Here is a 17,225-nt window from a genome sequence, read left to right as displayed (position 1 = left end):
CCATTATTGATTTAATGACTTGCCACATTTGTCTGGGGTCAGATTTAGCAAAGTGCTCCTCGATCATTGCCTTGTAGGAGCGCTTTGACTCTCTGCCTCTCTTCAGGTTGGCCCTGGCTGTTGAGTATGAATTGTCAGAGTGGAATGAATCACACAACTTTAGCAGGTTTTCAACTCCCCTGTTCATCCATGGCTTGCGGTTGGGGAATGTCTGAATGTTCTTATGGGTGGAGACATTGTCCACACAAAAATTGATGTAGCATATAACTGAAGATGTATAGTCATCCAGGTTTGTCAAATTGTCCTAAGTGGAGTTCTGTTTAAACAGATCCCAGTCTGTGTTCTCAAAATAGCAGATTCCAGTCTGTGTTCTTGAGACCAGACTCTTATTGTTCATATAAAAAGACATTTTTTCCCCCAAGTTACAAAATATCCGAGGTAGAGAAGAGGACACAGAATGCACTTTGCACTTTATTTAGGTTACTGAAATATGCATAAATGACAAGCATACAGCAAGTAAGAAACCACCCCATAAGAGATTCTGAAGACCCCTGGGACCCCCAAGATGGACTGCAGGACCATGACTTCCTTTCACCTCACACCACAGAATCAACACAAAACCATGACTCAGTAACTAAATATGGAAATAAGAATTCTGTTTCTTTTCATTACAGGACTAAATGTACAGATGTAGATAAGCATTTCTAATTTTTATTCATCTGCATAATAATCTAGGTGAAGTTAGGGCGGGTCCATCACTGCCACATGTCTCCGTTATCGCCATTCTCATGGAAACGGTGCAGGTGATCAGCAAACCTATGAGAAAGAAGAGTTGGAATTTTATTCCGATGGCTAAATACGGGCAAACAGGATAAAACTACAACTCACTTCTTAGCACAGTAGGTTGTGCAGTCTCTACCAACACTCTCACTCCAGGCTGTTTTATACAGGACCTGAAAGGCACACACAGAATTCACCACATACAGCATTTCGTAGCAATGTGTCTGGTCAGCATGGGAAAGGTTATGCAACTCACCAGAAACACAAGGCAGTGCAGGAACAGGGTGTAGAAGAAAGCAACAGTTCTGGCCATCTTATTTGACAGGATGACACGGCCCTGAGGCATGACACAGAGCGATAATGATCAATGAGCATGATCTAGAACTAGAGCTCTGGGCTAGAAGAATGACACAGGAACCTCACCAAGCTGAGTGTGGCCTTGTCCCAAGGGCTGAGGCTCAGGTATCTCCGCTGGCGTTCCTGAGAACACACATCATGCATTACACAACACAACACACACTGCATTACTGAACAAACAGTCCTGTCCATCCTCACCCTCTTGCTAAAGGATGCGAAGGGGTCCAGCCTCTCTTCATACTGAGAAGAGTAGCGCATCACTGTGTCATCACTCCCTCCAGCCTGCCGGGGCAGATAGATTAAAGTGATGTAGTAGGCAGATAGCCAGTAAAGTGATGTTCTGGCTAAGATCACTCAGACAGTGCAGTGTTACTAACCCTCCCTGGGTAGCTCTGCAGGAACTTGATCTTCTCATAGAGTTTGATGTTGTCTGCGCGCAGGCTGTCCAGTTCTGACTGCAGAGCTTGCATGGTCTGCTGCAGGGAGCGGTTCTCCTGAGGAGAGGTTAGATTTGAGAGATGTGAACATAAGGATTGCTTCTGGGATCTGAAATGTTTTGGGGATCTGGGGCTGCTTGACTTATTAGGGGTTAGTTAAAGACCATAATAATGTCAAGCATTAAGAAAAAGCAGGTTTATATTATTTATCTCCACTGGAGCTTGAATCACCAAACAAAGTTACAGTTTGTCATAAAATTCTGGTATTAAAGCAAAAATGTTCTGGAATCCACAAAATGTCTGCTGCATAGTTACAAGAATTTGGACAATAATGGTGCATTAAATTATTCTCAGCGCATTTATCGATTTTTCAATCTGCCTTTGAAAAATTCAAACAGCAGCCTCCCAGACTTGTGAATAAGACTTTTGTGAATAAGAACAGATGTTTGCATTTACGGCATTTGGACCATGCACTTAACCAGAGCGACGTACAAGGTGCTTTAATGTTAATCAGTTCTTAATCACTAAGACCCCAACAATGAATACAATTTTATTCACTGTTATAGCTTTTCTTACATAAGCCAGCTTGTAGAAAGTATTCTCTAAAGAGGAAGGTGTCATTTGAAAATACTAAGCGACTGTGCTGTTCTGACCTCAAGGGGAAGTTCATTCCACCACCTAGGGGCTAAGACAGAGAAGAGTCTAGAGAAGAGTCTCGAACTTCAGCGGTGGAGGAACCAGGTAAGAAGTACTGGAGGAGTGTGAGGTATAATAAGGGCTCTGAGGTAGGATGGTGCCATCCCAAATGTCTGGCTTTGTAGGCCAGCATCAATATTTTGAATCTGATGCGGGCAGCTACTAGGAGCCAGTGGGGTGGTGTAAAAGAATTTGGGAAGGTTGAAAACCAGTTGTGCTGTTGCATTTTGTACTAGTTGTAGAGGCCGGATGGCATTCAGAGATAGACCTTTTAGTAAGATTACTGAATGATTATCTGGTTGGCCTGTGTTAGGAAGCAAACCACTGCCATGCTAAGCCCAGAACTCTCTTCAGGATAGACAGGAGAGTCTTGTGGGTAACTGTATCAAATGCTGTAAAGACATCAAGAAGAAAAAGAACAGATGAGAGCCAGAAGGGCTGTCTCAGTAGAATGACCTGTTCTGAAGCCAGGCTGGTTGGGATCCAGGAGGTTGTTCTGAGACAGATGATGTGATAGCTGAGTGTAGACACAGCGCTTAAGGACTTTAGAAAGAAATGTGAGAAGAGACACTGGTAGGTAGTTTCATTTGATGAAAGCTTTGAAAACTACAGCAGTTGGAGAGTCTTCAGAGAGTCGAGTTGGGGTTATGGTAGTAGAGAACGTCTGGCAAATTTGCTCAATCTTCAGCAGCTCGGGAAGATGGGGCAGGGGGAGTTGGAGGGATTAAGAAGAGATGAGAATATGTTGTTGAGTTTTGGAGAGTTGTGGGCTGAGGCTTCCACAAGGCTTCCAGTTTTGCTGTGTAGTTTAACTTGAAAGCACGTTGTAAGTCGCTCTGGATAAGGGCGTCTGCCAAATGCCGTAAATGTAAATGTAGTAAAAGTGAAATCAAAGTTGTGATTCCTTATATTTCTTCTCCACTGCTCTTAGCTCTCTTCAACGGCTACACAATGTAGCCAGGGAGTAGGGGAGAAGTCCTTTTGCGTTTGGAAGCTCGATGGCAGAGATGATGCATAGAGAGAGAAACTGAGGAGAGGAAAGAGTTGGTGTCTGTCTCCAGAAGTAAGGAGTAGAACGAGTCAGAGGTTGTATTACAACAGCAGTTCCACCACAGCCGCCCATCCACAACAGCCACACTATCACAATGGAGGAGTGTGAGTTAAGGCAGGACTCCACAAGGTCATCAGATCAGCAGAAAAAAACTTTGTTGCTGCCCCCAGCAAATTGCTCCAAAATGTAAAAAAAAAAAAAAAATGGCATGGCATGATAATACCAAATTACACCTCATTTCATAATTCCTTAAGACTTTAAGGATCTGCTACTGACTTCTTGGTACTAGCTAAAACCACGTCTGAGCTGTTTTGGGGGCACGAATGGGGACCAGCAGTTGGGTTTCATGTATGTGTGTCTTTGGTGTTGGGAAACTTACAGCCTCCAGCTCCTGGTTTCGGGAGCGGAAACGCTCTCTCTGGCTGGAGATAATGGAGAGAAGAGAGTCCATCTGATCCTGAGGAAGCTCCATTTGAGGGGAGCCTCCACCACCTACACACACACACAGTTAGACTCTTGTGGTGTTTTACATTTTTCAGTGTCAGAGACTCATCCTGTAGGTTTACCTGAGAACAGACCAATGACCTCCTTGATTGGTTCTGGAATGGTATTCATTTGAATCAGGTCTGCCCCCTATAGAATGAAACTCATGTCAGCAGCATAGGACAGACAGGAGGCTAAAGCAGCTCTATGGACCACTGCAGTATGTGAGGGCTACATGCAGCAGTCAGGTTTCAACTACACTGTGTCTTTGGTTATTCGTAATCAATATTATATCAATCCATTATCCAATCGCAGCAATGATTAACATGTGAAATTCAGTTTATCAGTACATTACTCACAGCATTATAACAAGTAGAACTGACAGTAGAACAGCTATCGTGATCTCAGTGTACCCCACCCCAAACCACACTGGCTAAACTTTAATTTGTAGTTAAACTTGAATTTGTTTGGCACTGAATATCATTTGCACCAACATGTCAGTCATTAGATATATGGTTGCTTGATTTTCCTTAATTTCCTATTTTGGAGAATCTGAAGAGTGAGAAGTGTAGGCTCCCTTCAGTACCTCAGCTGGTGGACGGGCCATGGTCTGGATGGTGCTCAGGTCCTGCTCCAGCTTCAGGATCAGCTCCTTCTGCTCAGTGCTGGTGTGTACCGCCCCTGAGAATTCCAGTTGCAGCTGAGCATAGCGGCCTACAACACACACACACGACACTGGTACTGAGTAAGATAACACATTCAAAAACACAGTCACATCAGACACGATTTGAACATCCCTGCCAGACCCATCCCTTGCCATTTCCTCACTCCTTAGCACTGAGTGGATGCATCAGTGGTTCTGAAAGAGTTAGCTCCAGCTTGAGGGTGCATCATGGTTTTCACAGACATTTGACATCCTCTTGATTTAATTTAAGACCTATACCTGAACATGGCATTAATTTGTGTTTAAAACCTAGATCTCCTCTCCACAGCAGGATAACTCACAACAGTGCAGTCTAAAGCGATCCTCAGAAACCACAGCTAGTTCCAGAACACCGTTCAGTGTCGATATGATGTTTCAGATACTGATGACAAATGTGCACAGTCATATTCATTCATTTGCATTATTTACAAATATTTAATTATATTTGATGCAGATATACAGTCTCTCTCTCTCACATACCATCTCGATTGGGTTCAGGTCCGGTGACTGTGGAGGCCAAGTACATAACTCCACATGTGTTCATTCATAGTTTTGATGCCTTCAGTGAGAATCTACCAATGTAAATGGTAATGAAAATAAAGAAATACATTGAAACTTTTAGTCTGTACTGGATTGATTTATCAATAGATAGACAGATAGATCAAGGACAGATTAGATGAACATGGATATATAGACAAACCTGGATGGTGCCATACTGTTGCCATGAATTGAAACAATTTATATTGTTTCATTACTCTGCATGTTCATATGAAAATATAATTTAAATGATCAATAAAATGATCCAATAGTCAAATGTGTTCATGATCCGATAGTCAATGTGTTCATAATAAACATGTAAAAACCTCCTTGTATTTTTCCCCCCATATTGTAACTTCTGCTGGACCAGCTGAAAAAGAAACTGGTTCATTGTAAATACTGTACACTCCTGAATGCCATGGGGACGTATTAACATTTGCAGCTCCAGTCATTGCACCCCAGACGAGGGCCTTGCTGCAACACCTCTACAAAGCTACTGAATGAAAAGGACCCCAGACCTTCATGGAGTGTCCTTCACAGTGCCGTAATGTCTCAAGTAGGATTTAAAATTTCTGATCAGGTGATGATCAATGCAATTTCCAATTATATGCCTATTCTGTTTTTTTTTTTTTGCTCCTTTCCATTCTTGCATTTTGAACCTCTACTTACAACCTGGTTACTATCCACTGGCATGAAATACACTTAATCACTCACTTACCATAACCGCTTTTGCCCAACCAAAGACATTAAGCAGGGTGGAGCACCGCAGGACCAACACACACAATTCAGTCACATCTACAGACAATTCCGAATCACTAATATCACTTCATGTATGTTTTTAGGAGAAAACTGGAGAACAGAGAGGAAACTGGTGCCTTTGCAGGGAGATCTTGCAAACTGGCGAAACACACTGAACAACCATATACAGGAGTGCAGAATTATTAGGCAAATTAGTATTTTGTCCACATCATCCTCTTCATGCATGTTGTCTTACTCCAAGCTGTATAGGCTCGAAAGCCTACTACCAATGAAGCATATTAGGTGATGTGCATCTCTGTAATGAGAAGGGGTGTGGTCTAATGAGATCAACACCGTATATCAGGTGTGCATAATTATTAGGCAACTTCCTTTCCTTTGGCAAAATGGGTCAAAAGAAGGACTTGACAGGCTCCGAAAAGTAAAAAATAGTGAGATATCTTGCAGAGGGATGCAGCACTCTTAAAATTGCAAAGCTTCTGAAGTGTGATCATCGAGCAATCAAGCGTTTCATTCAAAATAGTCAACAGGGTCGCAAGAAGCGTGTGGAAAAACCAAGGCGCAAAATAACTGCCCATGAACTGAGAAAAGTCAAGCGTGCAGCTGCCAAGATGCCACTTGCCACCAGTTTGGCCATATTTCAGAGCTGCAACATCACTGGAGTGCCCAAAAGCACAAGGTGTGCAATACTCAGAGACATGGCCAAGGTAAGAAAGGCTGAAAGACGACAACCACTGAACAAGACACACAAGCTGAAACGTCACCTGGGCCAAGAAATATCTCAAGACTGATTTTTCTAAGGTTTTATGGACTGATGAAATGAGAGTGAGTCTTGATGGGCCAGATGGATGGGCCTGTGGCTGGATTGGTAAAAGGCAGAGAGCTCCAGTCCAACTCAGACACCAGCAAGGTGGAGGTGGAGTACTGGTTTGGGCTGGTATCATCAAACATGAGCTTGTGGGGCCTTTTTGGGTTGAGGACGGAGTCAAGCTCAACTCCCAGTCCTACTGCCAGTTTCTGGAAGACACCTTCTTCAAGCAGTGGTACAGGAAGAAGTCTGCATCCTTCAAGAAAAACATGATTTTCATGCAGGACAATGCTCCATCACACGCGTCCAAGTACTCCACAGCGTGGCTGGCAAGAAAGGGTATTAAAGAAGAAAAACTAATGACATGGCCTCCTTGTTCACCTGATCTGAACCCCATTGAGAACTGTGGTCCATCATCAAATGTGAGATTTACAAGGAGGGAAAACAGTACACCTCTCTGAACAGTGTCTGGGAGGCTGTGGTTGCTGCTGCACGCAATGTTGATGGTAAATAGATCAAAACACTGAAAGAATCCATGGATGGCAGGCTTTTGAGTGTCCTTGCAAAGAAAGGTGATTTGTTTTTGTTTTGTTTTTGAATGTTAGAAATGTATATTTGTGAATGTGGAGATGTTATATTGGTTTCACTGGTAAAAATAAATAATTGAAATGGGTATATATTTGTTTTTTGTTGCCTAATAATTATGCACAGTAATAGTCCCCTGCACTCACAGATATCCCCTAAAATAGCTAAAAATAAAAACAAACTAAAAACTACTTCCAAAAACATTCAGCTTTGATATTAATGAGTTTTTGGGTTCATTGAGAATATGGTTGTTGTTCAATAATAAAATTATTCCTCAAAAATACAACTTGCCTAATAATTCTGCACTCTGTAAGGGTAACTATATTTTTATTTATTGTATAGTTCTTGCCTTAACCAGTGTTCCTATATGATAATAAACATTCTGAAATGTTGAAATGGGAAGGAAAACTGGGAAGTGCCATATCTGTGCTATGGGGGCACATGGCTGTTGGAGACAGTATGCAAGCGCACACACACACACACACACACACACACACACACACACGCACACACAGAGAGGAGGGGGCAGACAGAAGTGTATCATCACTGACTCTCTATTCCTCTCCATATTGAAGCTGACCTCACACCCACTATTCCCTTTCTTAGATAATCATTGAGGTGTTGGTCAATCTAATGAGAGAAGCTATTAGCTGTAGTTAATCATGATCACAAACAAGAAGTTAATAAGCCATAGTACCTGTATAAGATTAATATTTAACTCTTTTTTCATTGTATGAAAATTATAAAATAAATAAACTTGAATTTAAAAAGTATAAATGTACAAAAAGGTCACCACAGAAATTGTCATCGATGACTAAATAAATAAACTATATGACTTATGGCAGTGTTATGTATAAGCATTCACTATTCATAACATTTAATGAATTGTCATAACATACAAAACGTTTATTTTGCTTACATTTGAACTTGTTTCTTTGTTTTCTTCTTATTGACCTTTGTCTGCCAGCACAACAGATCCTTAAATATGAAGCTTCCACTTACTTGCAGCATACTATAAACACCAAATCATTTTTAAAATTCTTTCCCATTTTGGCTGATTTTCTTTTGAATGTAAAACATCTTGGATCACCCTACCATAGACTGATTGACTGTCCTATTGATCATGTGTAGTATATGTTGGGAAGCAGACAGAGAAGAAACAGAGTATTAGAATAATACATTAAGTAAATATATTAATAAAGTGTTGAACTTTTGGACAAATATTGCTGGTGTAATGTGCCATGAAGGTTGAATGAAACAAATGTAACCTGAGAGATACAAATAGAAATAGCAACAGTTTTAGAGCAAGGAATGCAGTGGTTCTGTCCACAGACAGGGAAATCCAAAGTTAGACCAGTTAAAGACAGTCAGCTCATAATCCTTTAAGCACCATGAAAAATCCTTTCCATTTCTGGAAATGAAGGGAATAGACAGAACAGTAGACACTGGAGTTTTTATATAAAAGATATTTACTTCAAATACCACACCTAGGGTGCTAGTGAATAATAATACACACATACATACATAGTGAAGTTTTGTTACAGCGATATTGCTTCTCGGGGACGGTCTTACAGTGCAGACTATATGACACATTAGAAAAATAGGAAAAGTGATTGAAGTGAAGATAATGATTTTAATAACGAACTTACGAAGTCAAAGTTGAGCCAACCACAAAGCCGGTTTCGGTACATCACAGAAGACTCCAAAAGAGCCAATGAAAGGTATCATGGGACTGAAGTGTGTTAATACACACATAGCACATGACCAGGTCACACAGAGACCTGCGACTGGCTCCTCTTCCACAAAACATTTGATATTTGTGGAGAAACCCATAGGCATATTGGGCAAAAAAGTATTTAGTCCATTTCTTTTATTTTTTTTTAGAAAACACACTAATGCTCTTAAAAACTCAAAAACCTCAATGTGAAGTCTGAATTTTTTGTAATAAACAGAAACTCTGTACATCTGAACAGAAGCCTCATTGTAAAAACAAGATCTCTTCTCTCAAGTACAATTAAATTAGAAAGGAAACTCAATCACAACAAATCACTAAAAGGCTATTCTTCACTTTTTTTTAGAAACCAGTTCCTCCCTTAAAACCTCAAATTATGGTCAGAAACATTGACAGAGTGAAAGTACAGCCAAGTGTGCATCAACACACAATAGAGACAAACTAGAGGGGCAACAAGAGGGGCAAGCTGAAGACCTATGGTACATTAAGGCTGTAAGTGGGTGTAGCCCTAAGCCCCTTCTAGTAAAAGCAGTGTCTCGTGTATCTTTTTGAAAGTTCTCTGAAAACCCAGTTATATAGAAAATAAGAGCTGTAAGCGCATCAATTGTTCTTTATGAGAAAAGAGCCATGGATGATGGCTGATGGCCTTGGTGGACTGCATCATTTTCAGTGTGGCACAAAATGGCCTTCATAATGACCAGGAGTGCTGTCACTGGATGTCTCTTATACTTCTCGATCACAGAACTGAGTAGTGAATGTTTAGTCACCATCTAAATGCATTTTAAGCAAAGTTTATGGCTTCAATGACCTGTTGTACAGGAAATGCCATTAAAAGTAATCAAATGTTTAAAACATGAGTCAGAGTTGCTATCAAATGCAGCATTAGTGCCTCAAGTTAACAAAGATCTAATTAGCACCACAGCATTGTGCTGTGTAGGTTGATGCTGTAGGACTTACTTTGCATTACTACAGAAGACACATGGCAGTGAAGTAAAAATTCTGTATGGATCAGGGTGTTTCAAGTGCTCAAAAAAACCCACTTGCATTTTCTTCCCACAGACATATTAAAAGATCTTAACATAATTATAATTCAAAGATAATGAAAGAGCTTTATGAAGATGTAAGACATAACATAACATGAATGTAACATGGCAACTGTACAAGGTGTGTGTGTGTAACCATGATCCTCATGACCCTTTTCTAAGCCCACTTCATTTCACGCATACAAAACTCAGAGGTCCTGAAGTCCTGATGGAGACCCCAGTGTTGCTGTTCAGGCATTCATGAGTCTGAAATGAACAGACCACTCAGAATCTCAAACAATAGGGGACACACACACGATATGTTTCTCTAGCTAGAATCTGTACAAAGTAACACAACAGTGTATAGAATATATGATTTGCCTTTATAGAAAAATATCTGTGGCAGATTCCTGAATCTTCAAGAAAAAAAAACTGTCTGGAGAAAACAAACACATCGACTGCCTTCAAAGTGTGGAGAAAATACACAGCAAGTAAATGTCACACAAAAGTTCGAAATGCCCTCTGAATGAACCAGTGTTTTTCTAGCTGAGTTCCTACTCGGATCCTACAGCAGACATAGAGCAAGATCCACAACAAGCAACAAATCAGAGAAAGAATCAAAACCCCACATGTATCAGCAGGAGCAAATGTGGAGATCATAAGCATGCACCTTACAAGAGGTGATCACACACCAAAACCCGTATTAGTTGATATTTGGTTTACATCATGTTTTAATTCCCTTCAGCGTCAGTGGAAATGGGGACACTTTTTTTTTATTAAAATTCTCCCTGTACACGGTGTTGTGCAAAATCACTATGTACCAAACATAATCCATCAAAAGGCAACTGGCTGCTGCACCTCTGTAATATTGCTAGACAGCCAAAGCTTGAGCTGACAGCCGTTTGTATGCTCAGGTCTGCTCACCCAGACTACTGACAGATAACAGTGTAGATCAGCCCTTTACAGTTTATCCAGCATTTACCCCCTCAATAGTCACCAATCTACAAGGGCATGACGAGTTTAGCCATGCATGGGCCAGTGTAACTTGCATTGTTAATATTGAAAATTGCCGTGATGACTATCTCAGTTACTTTTGTCTTAGTGGTTGCCTTATTGCCACCCATTTTATGTAGAAGAATTGGGTTAATTGTGTTGCTCCTTACTAAACCTATTAAATCAGAATGTGCACCAAAGTGCAGTCACACAATGAAGACACAGTCTGAGTGGCGTGCAGTGTCAGAGCTGATATCCCTATAATCATCAACACTCTCGCAACGGACCTTCACCATCAGCAGGTTGTCACAATTTGGTGCATGAGAAGCGATGCTACAAGATGTTGTTCAGGGTTGGGGTTCGTTAATCCCAGTGAAGGATCTTCATGCTGCAGCAGTTACTGTCATTACAGTGGGTTTAGAGGCCTGCTTCACCGAGGCTGGTGTGGAAGAACACCAATACCCATCAAGGAGCTCAGTCACCTGGTCTCTCTGGAGACAAGGCACCACAGAGATGGCCAAGTCTATTAGAAACTCTTTTCTTAAAAAGGAAGAAAATTTCAAGCATCAGTCTACTTTGTGCAGATGGGTAGATATATTCATGTCATCATCAGAGCAGTGATTAAAAACAAATATGGATTTCAATGTGATAAAACAAAGTGATGACCTCACAGTACTCAATATGAGAAAAGACAAATTATGCCTATTATAACATGACAGCAAATCTAATCTGAGCTCAAACACGTTCCAAGCACTCAGAAAACGCTCTCTACCAGTGCAGGACAGCATGAACAACTGCTGCTTTAGGCATCTGGGATCGGAAGAGTCCCTAACGGAGGTCTGGTATGACATGCACAGTTAAGCCGCCGGAGGGATATACAGAGCCCCTTGTTAAATGAACGTACTTAGTCCAACAAAAGAATCAAGCAAATTATATTAAATGTTGGCTTGCTAATGTATGATGATGAAAGCTTCAGCCATGAGATTGGAGTATCTGACCGCTGACATTGTGCTTTTCACTGCTGTTACACTCAGTTTAACCGGTCAACTGTGTGTGGGAGGTCATTTTGGTTGTTTTCATGTGAAAATACAATTCTCAGAATTCTCTGGGGTCAGGAAGGGCTAAGTGCTGCACTGGGGTAAGATACAGTGGGCTAGTGCTGAATGTGCAGGAGTGTTTCAGGGGGTTAATGTCTGGACACACTTATCAGTCAGACAAGAGGCATGACAAACAAACCCAAACATGCCTTTAATCTTATTTTAGAGAAGCGCTTTTTCCTTGGGGAACAATTGTGCTTTTTAAAAATTATTGGGTTCATTAAGGCATAAAAATCCAGATTGTGACATATCAGTCAGAACAAAGTTCATATCTGAGGCCCAGCCAGCAAACATGTGCTCTTCATAACAGTCCCCACTGTGGGGCTGCTGGGTAACCGGACCAGGATCGACTGGATCAGCAGGTTACGTGGTTCTGATGTCAGTGGGCAACTGACAAAACCGAAACAAAGTGGAGCCGAGACGGGAGACAGTGCAGAATCTTCGTTAGAAGATTCAACCTGATAACTATTAATTCCATGATCTTTTGTCTAAAGCAAGAACAATTCCACACGCAGCACGTGTAAGAATGACCCAATACTGCCGGCAGTCTATCAGTCAAAAGGAAACCTTCCAATACATAATTAAAAAACAAAAATAGAAATCAAATTAAACATTACAACGAAAATACAGCATGAATAAATAATCCAAATAAAACTTTTACTGTGTGATACTTCAGGATATGGCAATGGCAAACCTAAATAATAATCTGTTACTTCCTTAGAAGTCACCTGACAAATAAACTTGTGACAGAGTGGCGGACAGTAGTGCACTGTGTTTGTGTAGAGGTGTCTGAAAGGTATACACACACATGCACACACACAGACACACACACACAAGGCAGTGGGTTGGCAGGCACTGACAATTTTGGGAGAATGTGGTAAGTGTGTGTGTGTGTGTGTGTGTGTGTGTGTGTGTGTGTGTGGGTTATTCTCTGAGACAATCACATCAAAGACTCTTGGTTGGTTCAGACACTTATACATGAAATGAAGAGGTGGAAAGGTGGAGGGATCCGCCTCCAGTGTAACACAGACATTATTTTTCTTCTTCAAATAATAATTTTTTTTTTTTACTACTTGCCACAATCTCTCTGAGGCAAACAAAACGCTATAAACGCCAGCTGATGGGTGCTGCATTTGAGGTGATCTCCAAGCCAGGGACTCCTAAGCCATTTGATGGCTGATGGGTGGCTGGAGGGACCAGACAAAAATCTAGTCTTCTTCAGGGATCTTGGTTTAAACCTATCCATCTAACCAACACTGTTAAGCAAGGCTAATTCCAAAAAGAGGGAAGGAATATTTGAGAGAAAAAAAGCTTTTTTTTTGCAGTGTGGCAAAGCGACAGGTGCAAGGCTAGAGGTTACTGCTCTGGGGGGGTATTTGTGACCTGGCACACTACTGGGATTCTTCTCTTGGGACCTGTGTCATTAAGTGCTTCATTTCATTTATTAAAAAAAAAAACAAAAAAAACTGCTTGCTCCATTACTGCACCTCCATTGCTTCTTTTCTGTGCTGTTCATGGAAAAATAACACTCAGTAAGTAAGTAAGAAATATGGCCTCTGTTGGCTTTGGCAGGGTAAAGGGCTGTATGTGCAGTCAGGGCTTAGGGTGAAGTCTCCGTGGCAACTCAGAACTCCCATTCCGACGGCTCCTCTTTGCTGGCAGCCTTCTCCAGTCTGTGGATGATGTTGTTGAGGTTGGCGACCTTCTTCTTGCGCAGGCTGCTATCTCTAGGTAACCTGGCAGAATTGGATATGGTGCTGGAGGCAGAGGGGTTTGAATCGGACAGGCAGCTGAACAGACCGAGTCCCAAAGGGCTTGCATGGCTCCTGTTGATCCCAGGCCCCTGTGTGGCTGAGGTAGTTGGCTTGTATGGAGCAGGAGAGTAAGCTAATGTGGACTTTGTATTACTGTCATCTCCGAGGCTGGACTCCTGGGAGGCTGACTTGCCTATGGGGCAATCAGACTCGGCACCATCGCAGCAGTTGCCCTCAGCAGACTTAACTAAGCGGCCCTCCTCGACCAACCCTGCTGCTTGGACTTCTTCAAGGAAAAGCTCCCTACGGATACGGGACCTGCCAAATGAAAGAATGAAACACATGAAGCACAACCCCAGCACACAATGCACAATAGAACTCTTCAAATCAAGAGGCATGTTTCAACATTTGATACAGTCCCTATCAAAAGACTCCCACTGTCCATCTCAGGGCTCAGTGCTTGGCCCTCTTTTGTTCTCCTTTTACAGAGATTTCTTTGTGAGAAGAATACCTCACCTTCTCTCTCTCTCTGATAGACAGGGCTCTAGACTAACCTTTTTTCTTAGGTGCGGCAAATTTTCATTGCCATTGCATTTAACACCACAGATTCGCTGTCTATATAGGCAATATTGACTTGTAAATGATTAACTATTCATCTGGTAAACAAAGTTCTTTATTTGAAGCACAATTCTACAAGAAATGAAACTTATTAAAATGTGTTAGAGCTTAAGGTGCTTCACTGAGCTGAAATTAAAACAAGATAAATGAAATAAAAAGAAAACCTAAATTAAAAGTGTAAGTGTTTTAAGGGCTGGAACTTGATTATCATCTTGGCCTGGTTTTCTTTTGCTGCTTCCTGTTGTTGAAAGGCAGACTGAAGATGAGACACTTGGCCAATACATTTATCACTGCATGTAATGGGTTTTATAGATTTGTTGTGCTTCTTCACCATTTCTATCATTTTGCTTGGGCTTATGAAAAAGATGACAAAAAATTATACAGTCATGTTGGCTTACATTCACCGCCACAATAATGTCGGGCTCGACCTTTAAGGCCTGATTAAAACTCGAATCCATGGCTACATCCAATATGCCTATCTAACTGGTCCAGGCTACTTACTGTAGCAGGTGCACTTTCAAACACACAAGAATATCTGGTAAAAAGAGGTGGGCCCCGCCCTTCACTACCTAATTTTTGTCTGTTGCCACCCCCCTATACATCTCTATACCTCCTTAACCCCCTCAAAAAGCACTAAATCTCAGAGACTCCTGCATTCAAACCACCAAGACCAAACTACAAAATGTAACTACAATCACCCTGTGAGCATGGAATCAACACAAGTCAGTCAGGAAAACTGAGGAAAAGCTGCAAAGTGTGGTGGTTAGCGTTCCTGGTTTAATGATGCCTGTTATTCTATTACTTTCACTTAGATAATTTCTTATCAATTCTTGCTATTACAAGAACAGCAACAGAGGCTTTTTATGGACCTGTAGTTGTGGAACCAGTTGATGACCGTACTGGTCTTGAGGTTGAGTTGGCTGGCAAGCTCCTCAATGGTTTTGGGGGAGGGGTAGGGCTTCTCCTGGTAAGCCCTCTTCAAGGCCTCCTTCTCTTCTGGGGCCAGCACCACCCGTGGCTTCTTTAGCTGTTGGTGCAGGGGACTACCACCCCGGCTGAACTCCACCCCTTGTAGGCCACTATCCACTGGCTGGCAGTCACTCAGTGAGCTGTGACGACGCTTCATGTAGGCTGGAGAAAAAAGTAAGAGAACAAATACACAGTCACACAGATACCTATATGCGTTTTTAAAACATGGATTTTGTCATTTTGGAGAAACACCTTTATAGAAACACTGTTATAGAAACACCTTTTTATAGCAAACTATTTTATCAGTTGAACTAAAAATTCATTTTAAATTTCTAGTGAGGCAAGTAAAAATGCTTTTTCATCTCTACTGACAATTTTATGTCATCGGGGTCCTACATCTTTCAGAATGGGTTTTGAATTTTACTCACTTATTAAGGCAATAAATGGAGAAGCACCCTGACATATTACTGCCTTTTTAGCCATCTCCACTTCAATACAATAAAATAAATAAGGTCATGCATGAAATATGTCCACACTGATGTGCTATACAGGACTGAATGTGTGTGAGTGGCGTTATAGACTCCTGGGTCGCTTTTCTGACTGGCTCTGTTCAGGGGAGTCTTAAAAAAGATGCCAGTCTGTGGCGTTATTGTGTTCAGTGCTGTAGATGTGGTGTCATGTACTATGAGGGTTCTGCCTTTTTACTGATCCAGATAATGTAATTGCAGGTGAAATGAGAATATATTTTTATTAAGTTTTAAACATGTATTATAGCAAGCTTTAGACCTAAGAGTTAATCATGTTACTACAAAAACTTAATGTGCACATAATCTATGTATAATAAGATTATGTTAAAGAAGAAAGCTGATATTACGAATGAATCATAGAGGCTAAACAAATAGTTACAATATCTACAGTAAATATAGTTTAAAGGCGTACACACCCTACTTAATGTCAGGTTTCTGTGATGTTAGAAAATTAAAATTGATTGAAGAATAAAAAAAAAACTTTTGTTTTCCAATTGGAATTTTATCAGGGATGTGGACACTTTTTATATCCACTGTAGGTAATCTGTAATCATTGTTCAACACATATCCTGCCAAAACAAACCTTTCTTCTCCATGCGCTTCATGTCCATCAGCTTCTCCACATTCTGCGGGTCACTCAGCCACAGCTGCATACGTACGAACGGCTCACGGCCCTTCAGGCTCAGCTTATGCCAGGGCTTGGGCCGCGCAAGCAGGTCAGACACGGAGCCCTGTGTCAGGCCCAGAATGGATTCACCAAACAAACGCTGCCCTGCAACACAGTCAGAGAGATTCCAAACAATTTTCAAAAATGAAGCTGTTGGGGCTTGGGACTGACACCAAGAAACATGCATTCACACGCATTGCAAGTGGTGGGTTTCTAATACTGATTATACTAATTATAGACAGTTAAAAACATCCAAATTATAAGAATTTAAATTAAAATGAAAAGTTTACTAATTCTGGACAGAGAATTTTACACACAGCTATATATGGGTAATATTTATAATAAATTACTCAACTAATTAATTATTCCAACTATAACTGGTGAGCAGTGGTGGCCTTGTAGATAAAGAAGCCACTGAGCAAAGCTCAGTGCCCACACACAGCTCCCCGGGCGTCTTTCGTTGCTGCCCACTGCTCACCAAGGGTGATGGTTAAAAGCAGAGGACACATTTTGTTTAGTGCACAATGTGCTGTAGTGTTTAACAATGTCAATCACTTCACTTTCACTTTTAAAGACAAAACACAACATGAAACAGCTTTCTGCTCTTCATGAATTTAGCCTGTAGCCCTGATTGTTTAAGTACAGGGTTTAAT

At 41.2% G+C, this 17,225-nt stretch overlaps 1 protein-coding gene across 4 annotated transcripts in view; it reads right to left on the bottom strand.

Moving 5' to 3' along the window:
* Positions 1-458: 458 nt before the first annotated feature.
* cux1b (cut-like homeobox 1b) overlaps positions 459-17,225 on the bottom strand; it is a 56,182-nt gene continuing 39,415 nt past the window's right edge. For 3 of the 4 annotated variants that reach the window (XM_028959112.1, XM_028959125.1, XM_028959119.1), the window contains 3 exons: positions 16,489-16,677; positions 15,279-15,540; positions 8,633-14,109 (listed from right to left, as the gene is read on the bottom strand). In XM_028959112.1, the coding sequence (XP_028814945.1) occupies positions 13,662-14,109; positions 15,279-15,540; positions 16,489-16,677 (899 nt within the window). In that variant the 3' untranslated portion in view covers positions 8,633-13,661. Of the gene's footprint in view, positions 817-888; positions 954-1,036; positions 1,118-1,203; positions 1,261-1,335; positions 1,420-1,514; positions 1,632-3,700; positions 3,814-3,887; positions 3,955-4,390; positions 4,519-8,632; positions 14,110-15,278; positions 15,541-16,488; positions 16,678-17,225 lie in introns of those variants that run through there. The other variant, XM_028959133.1, reaches the window with a different exon arrangement.

The sequence above is a fragment of the Denticeps clupeoides genome, chromosome 2 (assembly GCF_900700375.1).
Source record: "Denticeps clupeoides chromosome 2, fDenClu1.1, whole genome shotgun sequence".
In the NCBI taxonomy this organism is placed as follows: domain Eukaryota; kingdom Metazoa; phylum Chordata; class Actinopteri; order Clupeiformes; family Denticipitidae; genus Denticeps; species Denticeps clupeoides.
Note: the sequence above shows the minus strand (reverse complement) of the source record. Positions and strands in the feature narration are given on the sequence as shown.